The sequence below is a fragment of the Seriola aureovittata genome, chromosome 21 (assembly GCF_021018895.1).
Source record: "Seriola aureovittata isolate HTS-2021-v1 ecotype China chromosome 21, ASM2101889v1, whole genome shotgun sequence".
NCBI lineage: Eukaryota > Metazoa > Chordata > Actinopteri > Carangiformes > Carangidae > Seriola > Seriola aureovittata.
In genome coordinates, this window is record NC_079384.1 from 5,859,028 (window position 1) to 5,873,554 (window position 14,527).

Below are 14,527 nucleotides of genomic sequence, written 5' to 3' on the forward strand. Positions count from 1 at the left end.
ATATACACACCCCTACCACATGCTCAGTTCCACTATATCATCACTTTCTCCATAAACACTATTCCCACAGTACCTGCCCTTATTTTAAGTATCTTCTATTGTGTATTCAGCTGTTGTCATTTCAGTTCAGTTGAGTCGTTCTCATCTTGATGATTTCCTTTTAGTTTTGTCTGTTTCTGTATAGATATGCTTTACAAACTTATTGCGTGTGTTTACATCTGCTACATAAATTTGCCATGTTTGATGTCTATTCTCTTTCCTTTCTGTCTTTGCATTCCTCCTCACCTGCAGAACGATCTTCTTGTGAATTGCGAACTTTGCAATGATGTGGGCCAGAAGTAAATGACCACTGTATTTACAGGCAGGGTCCACGCAGGCTTTGGGCAGTAGGCATGGCCAGGCAAACGTCATGAGGCGCCGCAGCTTGCTGTTGCGTGACTTGTTGTTGTCATGAATGTGGTGGGGTGCGTGCTCCACCAGCAGGGTGGAGAACTGCAGCAAGCAGATTCGCAGTGAGTCCAGCAGGTCAGCCTGCTTCTCCGGGTCCAGAACCTTGGAGAGGGATGAGAAGAGATGTAGGGTTAAAGAGTGTCGGGTCAAGGGGAAATGTGAAGAGTGAGTATATCTGCCTGGATTTGATTGAGTTACTGATCAATAACAGTGAATCAAATGTTATTTTTCCCCAGGTGGTGAGTTGTTCTGTGTATAAAACAAACACACTTTATTGTGAATGCCTGCGTTCTGTTGTAATTCTTAAGAGTTGCCAACAGAGGTCAACATAAGTCTTAGATTACTTAATGCAAGAGATAAAACCACATTCTATTGAATATACTGGTTCCCTGAATTGACAAAGTATACTGCTGTTCTGAGCAATGTTTACTTTCCAAAATTACATTTGAATGGCACTGCGGCACAATAGCAATCTACTTTTTTTTTTTTTTACATATTGAGAACCTCTTTCAAAAAGACAGCTCTCTATTCAACAACCCCCATCAACATCTGAATTCCCTGGAGAGGAATTAGAGAGGAGAGCTGACAGAAAGAGGGAGGTGAGTGAGGAAATGAGTTTTAACCAGACCGTAGAGGAGCCATTAGCAGCCATTAGGACTGGTGTTAGTCAGTGATGAGATCTGCCACAGCACAAACAAACATGCTGACCTTTAGCATGGTCACAGCCTGACATTTACACCCGGAATTATAGTCTGGCCTGATGAATGAAACGTGATGGAAAGAGGGACCAGTAGGATGTTGTGAAGGAGGGAGAAAAACAAAGACAGATGGAAGAGAGATGAAAAGGAAGAAGAGAAAGATGGGATGCCGGCAATTAAGTGATTGAGTAGAGAAGAATCAGACTAACTGGGATGTAGTTGATGACGACTGAGAGTATGGAGATGTGTTGGACTGATAAGACATTATGAGAGGAAATGCAGCAACTAATGAAATCAGAGAGGCTGATGGAGAGACAGAGTGGTCGAGTAATGAATAAAGAAAGCAGAGGAGAGAAAGATTTTGAGAAGAGGAGAAATAATGGCTGCAGGCGTATGTGTGCATGTTTACCTTAGTGATGAAGACACTGGTAATGCTTTCAGGATTGTCCCCTTCAGGGTTGGGTGGTCCAAGCAGCTGCTCACCTTCCCCCTTTTCAAAGCTGTACAGGAAGGCTGGATTCAATATGTGTTGCAGCACCTATGAAACAGGAAAAAAAAAATACAATGGTAAGAAACCCCAAAACATTTCTCCAGTTAATTACGAGAATGTGCAACCTTCACTCTCTCGGGTTTTAAAAGCCCAAAATGGATGATTTCACTGAGAGCACACCATCAAGAAAGGAGAAACTAATCAGTGAAATCACCTGATGTGGTCTTTCAAAAGCTGAACAAAAAGGAAAAACCTGCATAGCCCTTCATGGCACATGATTGAGTGATGAAATAGTAATCTACTCCAAAATCTATTCTAAAATCAAAAGGACACAGGCCCTTTTCAGATTGATAATAATGGAAAAAAACACTTTGATTCATCAGCAAGTGAAAAAGGAAATTAGAAGCATGGACAGATTTGACGTACAGCAATGTCAAATGCGACCTAAAACAATGGCATTTAAAGAAACAGACAGAACAACACAATTTCAACTCGAGATAAAGAACCATAATATGTATTCTTAATTTATCTATAAGCTTTGACAGAAAAGAAAAAACTAAACTACTGCTGATGCAAAGCTTAAAATACTATTTACCAACACCCCTGAAACCTGCAGGGATAGTCACTGAATAAAGACAAAGGCTTGATTAGCTAGTAAAATGCAGAATAACCCCACCACACTACACCGAACGACTGCATTTATTAAAGAAGCTGCTATCTGTTAATGAACCCTCATATTCAATCCATCATTGGGGAAGACAGGGCATTGCTCAGTGGAGAACGAGCTGTGGCAGCATATGTTCCAGCTCCTCCATTAGCACATTATTCACACACGCTCTACACAATGTACATGCATGGTTGATAGACTCACACATGCAGGCAGAAAAACACTCACACACCCTTAAATGAAGACACAAATAAAATGCATTGAGCACAAGTCTGTTCTTCAGTCTCATCTGTTCCTGTAATGCCATTATAGGATGTGATCCTGCAGGCTGTGTGTGTTGGTGCATGTGTGCACACATAATACCTCTGGGCAAGTAGCCTAAATCTCGTTTTGCAGGTGTCTTAATTATCGTAAATCCCATTTCCATACCCTTAAACAAATAACAAGAGTCTGTTGTGTGTGTGTGTGTGTGTGTGTGTGTGTGTGTGTGTGTGTGTGTGTGTGTGTGTGTTGCAGTGCGGCTGTGATTCCTCACCAACCACAATAGAAGAGAGATAGTGGCAAAGGGGGAACCAAAATAATGAAATGCCCCTATACACACACACCAGGAATGTGCAAATACGGTATGGGTTTTATTGTGCAGTAGCCACAGGAAGTCTTGAATAATAGCCACTACCAGCACTACAAGCACCTTTTAAAACTTTTTTTGTCAGTAGATCGTTTCTTCACACAGTTAGGTGAAGAGCTGCAGAATCTAATTTCACTGTGGGCAAATCTCAAACCTCACATAATCAAGGTCTGCCTCAATTATGTGTTTTCATTGAACCGGTTTTGTTATTTATCTAAATCTGACTGCTAACGCGAAGGCAATAATATAGCTGCACTCAGGTGTTTATCTTTTTTAAATTGCAGTAATTATCCAAACATGATTTAAAAAGTACCTTGGTAATAATTGTCTATTTTGTTGTTTAATTTGTTATTTTGAAACTTGTAAATAAAAGAAACAGAATTTAAATGTGAGTGAAAAACTTCACATATACATGCTAGAAGAGGCATGTAACGGGTATTACTGCAGTTTGACTTCACTCTCCACTGAGGAGATGATACTAGCACAGCATGTAGACACATTCTGATGTTGTAGAAAATTCTGCTTCACTGTATGTCATGTTGTGAATAAAAAAAAGGAAAAAAAAAAGGGAAACAGAATGAGAAACAGACTCGCTGTGCTTCATAAATTTCAGTGTTTCCTCTACATTCATTTAGCAGTGGCGGCCCGCCACTGCTAAATCATAGCCGCCACGCCTTCAAATTTCTTTTATTTTTAAAAAATTTTTTTTATTGTCGCAAATGCACCACCGCCACATCTCTCCACCCTCACAGCACAGCCTGTGTGATGATGAGCGTAACAGCGGGGGGAGGGGAGGGAGGGAGTGGGGTGGTTGGGGGATCCTATTGGAGTTAATTACTCGCGAGAGCGCGGCCTTGAAAGTGACATCACGTCAGGCATCAGGTGAGAGTCAGAGAAGTGTAGTCGTGAGGAATAAGGCAGCGAATTACCGGAGAAAAGGTAGACTTATTAGCCAACTCAGTGACGCTAACTTGGGTAAACTAATTGATAGCATTAAGCTAATATCTACACGTCATTATGTATTAACTGCTGACTGCATTTTCAGATGAGCTTGTTCAGATACTTCTCTAAGAAGAGAAAGACAACAGATGAAGAAGACGCTAGTCAGGTAGCATCATAAGCCTTTTACTGACTCATAAATGATGATGGTTAGGTAAAAAATAGTATTTTAATGTTCACACTTGTAATCAGATGTGATGTGAGTGTAAACTATATAACGCTGTTAGTGTTACGTTACTCACACTTTTAATGTAATCTTATTAGACAAGTAACATTAGACAGGGAGGAGTTGTTAAACAAAGTGGAGGAGAGCAGAGCACAGCAGCGGAGAGATGAGCCTGGGTGCAGACTTTGCCACTGACTCTACCCCCCCCCCCCCCAACTTTGCCACTGACTCTTACCCCCCCCCACCCCCCCACCGGATAGCATGCCCCCACTGCTGAAAAAAATCCTAGAGGAAACACTGAATTTCATACACTTGTTTGTTTGCTCGTCTGCTTGAAATCTATTCCATGTATAGTCAGACACTTTTGAACAAAAACGCAGCACAAAAGCAGTTTTCTGTAAGAATGGTTTGGATAGAACAAAAGACGCAATACAGGAGCAGCATGAGGTCAGTCTGTGCTATCATAGATGATTCATTGCTGCTGTCCCACACTGTCTCTCTTCTCTCTCTCTTACACACTCCTCTCTGTGTCTCACTAGTGAAATATTCTCCCAGACCCCCATGATGCTACACAAGAACATGAGCCTCTATCTAACTCCCGGGAATATTGAGAATGTGCACACACATACTCTTCCCTGTAATATTATGCCTCTGGGAAAATGCTAAAGGCAATTATTTAAATGTCGGTGGAGGTAACACCCACACTCATTCTCTTCCTCATGACTCACAGATCGATCAACGCAAACATGTTCACACAGAAACACATCCTCTCTCTGTACGTCTGTCTCTCTGCCTCACACAAACACACAGCTAGCATCTGCTGTACACCAGAGGAGAACAATTAAGGGAGAAACAACAAAATTCTGTTGGGTGGGTGGGTGCTGCTAGCAAAGACACTAAACTGTGCTCTGCTAAAAATTCCTACGCAGCATTTTGGCCTGGAAAGACACAGCACAATGAGTTGGCTGGACTCCGCCTGCCTTTATTTTGTCTCTATTTCCAGTCCATATGCTGCTGAAGCAACGCAAGCTGAAAATGAGCAAAAAGAGCAGGGTGGAGTGAGCAGCATCGCAGACACAAGTCTATGTCCTTGGATTTGTGTGCATTTGCCAGCTTCTTGTGTGTGCGTGCGTCTGTGTGTGTACAATTGTGTGTTCTTGCCATTTGGCTATGTGCTACTGAGTGCCAGGGCAGGCCTTCCCCACTGACCCGTTTGTACTTAACAGCAGTGCTGTTGCTCCTCTGTGCCAGGTTGTGTGGCTGTTACAGCTATGCAAAATATGTGTGCGCGCATCTGTCTGTGTGAGTGCGCTTAATTAAAAAGCAGCCCGAATGATTGTAATGCTTGCAGCAGCGGGTCAGGTAGAGAGGACAGAGGCATTCATCTGTGAGCCTCTGAGGGTCTAGAACCAGACAAAATGACCTTCCTGACTCGATCAAAGAACTTCTGCTACAAAACACGCCAACCATAAAAGTCACACAGATCAGGTCCCTAAATGCCTGCATTTCCCATTTGATGCTCAAATAATTTCGCAACATGATTTATAATGCATCTTTCAGCCAAGGACTGGGTAATATGGTCCATATTTTTGAATCCATTTTTCCAGAAAAATCCAAAACATCATTTAATATGTATTTTTTCTCTTTATCAGGCTTTATAAGCAAGCAAGTAAAGTTTTATTTATACAGCACATTTCATTCCAGGTGGAAGAACAATGTTGATAGTGTTAAGATAAAACATTAGACACATTTTTAAGACCAATGAGCGATCAGTAAAAATTAATGAGACATGAAAATTAAAAAGTAGGAATAAAATACAAGTAAATAATAATGATGAATAAAATAATAAGTTATGTAACCAATGAAAGCAGTAAAAACAAAATAAAATGGTAATTAAGACCATCAAACCACACAACTTTTTTTAGCACAGCTAAAAAAAGGCACCCTTTCCGACAAAAGCGAGAGCACCTTAATATGATTAGGCCGCATTTTCCAGAAGCTTGGGGCATCAAAGCTTAAGGCAGTTTCATCAGTTTTCATTGAGACCCATCGAATAACTAGACGGCATGTTCCAGCTGACCTGAGGGGTCTAGCAGGTTCATAGCTCACAAGCAAGTCAGAGAGATACTGAGGTGCCAGACCATGTATGGCCTTAAAAACAAGCATTAAGATTTTAAAATGAATTCTAAACTTCACACGAAAGCCGGTATAATGATCTCAGCACAGGTCTTATATGGTCATATTTCTTTTTTCTAGTTAAAAACCCTGGCAGCTGCATTCTGGAATAGCTGCAGACGATCAAGGTGCTTTTGGGATATTCCTGTGAGCAGTGCGATACAGGAGTCTAGCCGATTGAAAATAAAAGCAAGGACAAGTTTTTCAGCTTCCTCCTGGGATAAAAAGATCCTTACCTTCGCAATATTTCTCTAATGATGAAAGAACAATTAATATATAAGCCCAAAAATAAGTAATAACTGCTGTGGTGCTAGAACAGTAGAGACTCAGAAAAACAAAGCTGCAGAGTCTTTAATCCCTCCCTTGAAATGTTAGTATCTCAAGGAATAAGGGACATAACAAATCAATTTTACACATTGTACAAAAACAAACATTAAAATTTATCCATTTTAAGTGTGTTTTCAACTGTTGTGTTCACATTATACCCGTAAAGCCAAGCCACAAACCGCAAGCCAAGTACTGGTAATTTTTTCCTGAGCGGCCAGTATCACTGTGTATTCCACCTCCAACCATCATTTGAATGTCTATTTGAAAAGATGGTTGGCAAAATTGTAAAAAAGTCATTGGGGAATTTCAGGTCCCTGTGGAATCAAGTCATAAATTGACTTTCTTGCTCCGGTTGCCTGTGTACGTACCTTAGCTTTGAGCTCGTCGTTGAAGTGTGGGTCATTGAACTCGACAAAGCGGAAGAACAGGGCCCGTTTCTGGGCGATTGAGTAGTTCCTGGGAATCTCCTCCTCCATATATTCCTTCAGGAAGGTCATGTTGCATAAGAAGCGACCCGTAAAGGCCCGAAGCAGCTGGAACAGCAGCTCAATCTCTGAGTAATTACGCCTTGAGAGGAGACAGGGAGTCATACGTTCAGTGCACAGGTACAAAGAGATATGTCTAATGTCAACAACAGTGATATTGTATGACGTCATTCTCAGATAATCTCTGATAACAATGTGATTCTGGTAATTAGCATTAAAAAAAGAAGGGTGCGTGAACACATATTCTCTTAAAGTACTGTGTGGAGTGGTTGGAGGTTAATTACAGGGTCTAAAATAAACATCTGTTGAGTATCTAGCAAAATGAGTTAGCTCATTCTCAGTGCTTAGGCAGAAAAATTATTAGTAGTATTATCTTGTATCCTTACACAAGCTAATAACTCAAATATGGTACTTCATGGGTCACTTCAGTCTATAAGTTTTACGCTCTACTGATACCATCGTTAATTTCAGAGTAACACTTGGTCCCTCGGTTCATCTGGAGTAAACATTGAGGCAGACTGTCAACAACTTCACCATAAAGATTTCTGCACTTTCCATCCCCATGACAATTTTAATGACTGTACTTACTTGCAGTAGCTTAACAGGCAGAAGGCGAGCAGCTTGGGCTCCTTCCAGTTGGTGGCAGCCATGTTGTCTTTGCGATGTCTCTCCTGAAAGGCCTCGCTGACCCAGACTCGTCTGAGCTGGCTGACCAGGGAGTGCTGCCCTGCCAGCCAGCCCTCATCATTCTTCACTATGATGCTGATGATCTGAGCAAATAGGATGAATAAAATGGTTAATGGTTTTAAGGAATTACTGAGAGTTATGTAGTATTTAGAATAAGATTCAGCACCACATCAGGGTTAGTTTTAGACATGTATACATCTGACCTGCCAAGACATGACTGTGTGTAAAGTATTATTGTATTGAAAATGCACATACCTTGATGGCCTGAAACTGCAGGTCCAGTCTGGCTGTGGTGGTGGAGGGAGATCCAGGTCGAACAGTTGCTGCAGTGCCGGCAGGAACCAGCAAAGGGACGAAGCGGTTGGGATTAGATGCCAAGACGTCTCTTAACGGCTTAGCATCTTTGTGTTTCAGAAAACTCTGTATATGAACAAATACACATACTGTAAGAACAACACAAAATCACACATGGTACGACTAAGGAGAACTACGGTCACTGAACTGGCTCAACAACTGTAACAACACATTTACAGACACATGATACAGAAAATTAAGAATTTTTACTGGGAGTGATCCATCTCAATTTGGTTTTAAAAAGGACCACTGAGCCTCGCAACACCCAATATATCCCCGATTAAAGTCCATTAGTGAGGCAGCAAAAAAGCAAAATGCTGTTCTAATGGCAAGTGTGTCAATGAAAAGCTGAATGAAGAGCTGCCAGTCTCTGACCATGAACATGCGGCTCCACTGGGGGTCATTGAGCGTCGCCTCCATCATGAACAGCTCCACTGTCTGAGATGGGTGCCGTGTCAGGAACTTGATCAAAGGCTCCCTGAATGGACTCCCAGCCTGACACAGGAGGGATGAGTGAGGGAGGAGAGGAGAAATAGCAAAGGAAACGGGCTGAAAAAGGAATAATTTCATCAACATAAATGCAGATTTATATTTTATCACTTTCTTCTGAAGATCGGCGCTGATTAGCAGAGTTTACAGATGTTCACATCCATTAAAGCATAACTATGGTCATTTTTTTTATCTTCAAGCTATTTCCTCATCTTTTCCACTGAACTGTTTGGGCAGTGATCTTCACTTTACTTGCTAATCCTCCAATGGCCTTTACAGTGTGTGAATCTATGATGTTTTTATGTTACTTCTAAAGTAGGGTTGGACAATTCCTACAAGTCTGTCTCAAGAATGGAGCTGATGTCCTACCTCTATGAGCATGGCCCTTTCTGTCTTCATGACTACCTCCAGCAGAGGTTTGACCAGAGTCTGAGGGGCGGCTGGGATCAGGTGGAAAAGGTTAATGATGGCAGAACAGATCTTCATCTCCTACAGAAAGAGTCAGAAAAAGAGAAGAGAGGGAAGAAGGGAGAGGATGAAGTTTTTGGAAAGATGATGGGGACTAGACACGGACATAATTTCTGACAGACAGTCTTGATGGACAGCCACTGTGGAAAGACAAGGATGAATCTTAGTCAAAAGGTAGAGGTTGTCTATCATCATTAGGTAAATAACTTCCGGCAGGAAAGGTGCAGAGCACTACGCTCACATGAGCTCTTGGATTAAATGCACGAGGTACAAATATATTAAGGGCAACATGATGATAATCTTCATAAACCTTGTAACAGCGATATCTTGGAGCAAAAGTCAAAGGTAAAAAGGGAAGAATTGGACATTTTTAACAGTGTAATTTATGAAATTAGAGTAAGGCTGAGATGACAGTTACATTTTCTAAAGACGACCACAGACACATGGGACACAAAAATACGGGGCAACTTCACCAGCACCACTGTTACAACATCGGTTCAGTTCACCAGCACAACATTGGTTTAACTATGTTTCAATCACTGACAGAGAGTAACCAACAGAGGGCGCAACACCAGGTCACATCTCACCTCAACACCCTCCAACGCAGGCTGTACCGGAACGGGAAACAATGATCAGAGTCAGCAGAGCAGTTCGTGTGTATTTTTGTGTGGCTGTGTGTTGTCTGTCTTTGTTCCATATGGAAGGTGAGGAGATAAGACAGGGTGATAATGAAATGAATGGGACAGCAGCAACCTTTTACGGGTGACCTAGGGAACAACTATTCTCAGCACTGGGTGAATAACAGGGCAGTGGGCAGAGCAGAATGTCTGTTGAGAATCCAACACAGAACCCATGGCATTTGCGGGAAAACACTCCTCTGACAGATATCAGGTCATAAATACAGAAAGTGACATTTTGTTCTGGTTAAACCTTTTCCGTCAAATTAAAATAGTTTTACTCCTCCTCACACCTCGTCACTCCACTCCGTATTCTCCTCCTCTCTGTCAAAACCCTCTTTCATTCCTACATGTCTTCAGGCCATCCTGCTCGGCCCTGCTCCATCAGTCTTTCTCCACTTTTTGTCTTTATCATGCTTGGCTAATTGACCCCATGACCCTTGCTTTATTGTCACTGCCAGCTTTGCTGTCAACAGGCACAAAGACCACGAGCTGGAGGGAGGGAGAGACAAAAGACCAATTTGCATCTAATTAACGCACCATTTTGATATGGGGAAGGATGAACTCACATAAAAGAGCAGGAAAAAAATTTGCTTTATTTCTACGATGGGGAGGCAGCTGTTTTTCCCCTCTTTCTCTCTCACCTTTCCTCTGCCTTTACAAGGTTATCTGTCGGGAAGATAATGAGGAGATGCAGCGCTGGGCCCACCACCGCCTGCCTGGCGCCTAATTAATCATTGATTGTAATATGGCCACTCACAACTCATCTGGGAGGAGGCCACATTGAGGAGGTGTTGACTACATGTGACTATGGCTTTGTGTGTATAATGGGCAATTTCTCTACCCCTTCATTGAGAGCTGTTTGGTTTAGGCAGGAAAGATCAACTGAACAAAAAAAATTTCCAGCAGACAGCTGTATTGACCCGTTCCTACAGGCTATAACTGCTTCTGTATTGCATTCGATCAGGATTTCAACTACAGTAGATGAAAGAAACAAGACACATCTACATGTCATGAGTGATGGAAGCGTCTAGTTCATATTTCATTTCTCCGTGCTGTAAGGTGTGGCTATGGGACAATCTGAACTGTGTATACTTACACTGCCATCACTGCGCTGGCCTCCTTTGTGTGTTATTACAACCACTTCCATCCACTTCCTCAGATGTTGCTGAGAAAGAGAGACAATAAGATAAGATTTAGATTTTGTGTAAGTAGTGTAGTATAGTGTAGTGTAATGTGTATGTGTGTGTGTGTGTGTGTGTGTGTGTGTGTAGTTCAACAGGTAGAAAATGGCACGAACAAGGACTGAAAATTTCCTCAAGAGATTCAAGTAATAAATAACAAATGTTCACTTTATAAACAAAACATCTGCTGCAAAGCTCGGTTTAGTTATGAAACTATCAGAGAGTAGGCAAGTGACAAAAGTGACTGTCACACCATGTTTCTCACTGTGTATTAAACAATGAGCCCTGCTGGCTTTGCTACCCCAAAAGTATTAAACTATGACACAGCTGCCAACAAGGATCGTATCAGCATGTGCCATACCCGTTTAAATACTTACTAGCATATGTCACAGGAACAATATGTTGTGGCAGTCCAAATCTTGAGCCACATTCCTATGTCTTTATGATTATATTATTACTTTTACTATTCTTTATTGTGGTTGTAAAAAAAATAAATAAACACATTTTTAAATATTAACCTGTGCAATAATCAAACCTTTAAAAGTAATAATCTATAGTTTAAACTCTATAACTGGCACTGCCACAGTCAAAAGGTTAGTTGCCATGTTTGCCATGATAAACTGCATTCTGTGCCGTCAAGTGTTTGAATAAAAGACACCAAATAAATATTGTGGGATGAAGAAGAGGCGGAGGACAGAGGTTTAGGTTTTTCTCACCATCATCTGGTCACAGAACTTGTCATTGAAAGAGTTGGGGAAAAGTCGCGTGACAGAGGTCAGGCGGTTCACCACGTTGAGCGTCAGGCTGCGGTAGTCACCCAGCATCATTAGTAGGGGGCGCATATGAGTGTGGATCTGGTCCACTTCAATGGTAGCACCTTCCAGGAACTAAAATAGATTGCATGAACACATCGTGTACAGTTTGAAAAAGTTCAAGTAAACCTTTTACAATTCTTAAAATAAATATTGCAAAAGAAACAAGGTACAAAATCAATATTGGGTATGGTTGTGCTGTTGGGAAACTGGAGGTGTAGTTTGTAGCCTCCAATTAATTTATATGTTATTATAACTCAAAATACAGGCTTGTTTTGCTCTGATAAACCTCTGAGGAATCTGTTGAAGCTATAAAATATTATTCAGATCTGTGACTAGATCTTTTTTCAACCCAACGCATTAAACCAAATCATTTTAATTTCCCTTCCACAAATAATTTTCCTCCACATCAGACCTGGCCTTGTCAGGCTTTCCAGCCCCATGAACTGCTCACTACCCCCTTGTGTCTCCATTAAGGAACTAAGGCCACTCAAATGAGGGCATGGCCAGCCGTAAACAAGCACACATGCCAACACCAAACACTGATGACGCACACCCACACCCTCACACAGACGGGAGGGGAATGATGCATGGCAGCCACATTCATTTTCCTCTCAGCACTGAGAACAAACACTCCATCCTGTATCGATCGGGCCATGGCAACGCTCATTAAGGCTGGCAGGGCAGAGATGAAAGAATGGAAAGAGAGCAGAGAATGGCCAGGCAAAAAAAATAAATAAATAAATCACAGGATAGTGAAAAGGAGTGACAGTGGTAAGGGAAGAAAATGAAGAACATAGAAATGGGAAGAAAAAGGGCTTCGGGGGTAGATGGATAGAGGTTACGATGGTATGGATACTTTGATGAATAGATGTAGGGATGGTTCAGGAGAGTGTGATAAAGCAGAGGGAGGTCCATATGAAGATAACTGGGTGGGGAAATGGTATGAACGGAGGAGTAACAAAGGATTTCTAAGATGGTAAATGATGTGAGTGATACAGAAAAAAGACTTATGGAGCAATAAGGAAGAGAACTACGAAAAACAAGATAATAAAAAACTATACTTAAAACAAAATATAGAAAACGAACAAAACATTAGATGAAATAAAGATGCAAATAGATAAATCAAAAGGTGAAAGCATGAGGGTGACGCAGTAGAGGTCCACTTCAAAGGTGTAGCGGCAGAGTCTTTAATCCAGATTTAGAAAGGTCATGTCTTGCGTCTCAGGCTGTTTTTGCTCAAAGGGAGTTGGACTTGAAGTGAGCGATATGACGCAGGTCTGAGCTTTCTGAGTAAATCGATAAAAGTCTTGAAATTAATCCAAAATCAATTCAAAAGTGAAAAGGTAGTAAATGTAAAGACGCTAAGATCGAATTGACGTTAAGACAATGTTGCCTGGCGACAAACCTCTTGCAACAGTGGCTAGATTGTTGATCATGAAAATTTCAAAACGCAGCCTCCCTGAAAATTTCCACATCATTGTAATGGTGAATGTCAACTATAAAAGAGCCAAGCAGTACATTTTCCTCTTGGGCTTTGTGTACAAAGAAATCATGATATTGAGATAAATTATTCTGTTCTTCAAAGTGTGTATTCTACAACAAAAATGCACTGGTTACACTTGGTAAAGATAATGGGGTTTGGGGGGCGAAAACAATTTCAGGTGCAACATTTCTTATATGTCGCCATGTAATGTGTTATCACCTGAATGTAAACCAATTACAAAGCAACAAGAAAGTGATAGATGATGCCCTGACCTTCCTCATGCACGCCTCTCCCGCTTCCTGTAGTTCATTGTTGGTGGAGTTGAGGGCTTTAAACAGCGCAGCAATGATCTTCTCTCTGGATTGTGGCAAGTAATTACAGGCTGCCAGGGCATCTACGCAGGAAACACAGAACATCAATAACATATAGACAAGAGATGATGATTGATAAATAAATAATCCAAACATAACAAGATTCAGATCTTTTAATATATTAGTAAACTAGTTATTAATCGAGTTCACATAGCGGTGAAAGAAAGATAGAAAGAACAATCTCTGCTAACATGAAAGTAGTTAGACTAATAAATTGTAATTAAAACTGTGTTAATTTCCCCACGAATAAGGATTTTAGATTCAGGAACAATTTGCAATGAACACAAAAGACAAGAAAGCATCAATTGCAAAACTCAATATTATACAAGGGACCCCTAAGTTCAGCGGGGCGCACTCACTGAGGGCAGCAATGCGGAGGGGAACCAGGGAGGGAAGGCTCTTGTAACAAGGCAGTTTCATTAGAGCAGCATCCTCCGCCTCACACAGGTTCAACAGCTTGAGAGAGAGGGGAAAAACACACAGAAAGGTCAGAGGTCAAGACTGCTAAAAGTGGTGATTTAAGATATTTAAGTTTCTTGCATACCTCTGTGTAGAAAACTTTGTGCTCCATGACATTAAGGTCCATTGTGAAGAGACGGGGCTGCAGGGTGGTGCAGAAGGTGTTGCCCTCCATCAGGCCGATCTGGGCGTTGGCAGGCTGGTGGCGGAGCAGGTGTTTCTTGGGAGGAACCATATCTTGCAACACCTGAGTAGAAGAAAACCCCATGAAAACACACAATTTATGTGGGTCAAAAGATATTTTCTATTTCACTCATTTTTTTTCACAAAACTTGAGTCTCTCGGAGGAAGACGGTTCATGATCAGACAAGCTCCTTCATTGTAGTCCATTTTGTGTTCAAGAGTCTTGTCTAGCACAGCATTAAATCACAGTACACATGTAGAAAACTTTACAG

The 14,527-nt window shown here is 41.4% G+C and overlaps 1 protein-coding gene across 2 annotated transcripts in view; it reads right to left on the bottom strand.

Moving 5' to 3' along the window:
• The window catches only part of trrap (transformation/transcription domain-associated protein), an 81,741-nt gene that overhangs the window by 49,858 nt on the left and 17,356 nt on the right, over positions 1-14,527 (bottom strand). The window contains exons 27-39 of one of the 2 annotated variants that reach the window (XM_056365939.1): positions 14,158-14,319; positions 13,973-14,069; positions 13,515-13,636; positions 11,661-11,831; positions 10,860-10,928; positions 9,671-9,691; positions 8,985-9,104; positions 8,502-8,621; positions 8,028-8,192; positions 7,674-7,855; positions 6,969-7,167; positions 1,558-1,686; positions 286-552 (exon numbers count right to left, since the gene is read on the bottom strand). In XM_056365939.1, the coding sequence (XP_056221914.1) occupies positions 286-552; positions 1,558-1,686; positions 6,969-7,167; positions 7,674-7,855; positions 8,028-8,192; positions 8,502-8,621; positions 8,985-9,104; positions 9,671-9,691; positions 10,860-10,928; positions 11,661-11,831; positions 13,515-13,636; positions 13,973-14,069; positions 14,158-14,319 (1,824 nt within the window). The remainder of the gene's footprint in view (positions 1-285; positions 553-1,557; positions 1,687-6,968; positions 7,168-7,673; positions 7,856-8,027; positions 8,193-8,501; positions 8,622-8,984; positions 9,105-9,670; positions 9,692-10,859; positions 10,929-11,660; positions 11,832-13,514; positions 13,637-13,972; positions 14,070-14,157; positions 14,320-14,527) is intronic. The other variant, XM_056365940.1, reaches the window with a different exon arrangement.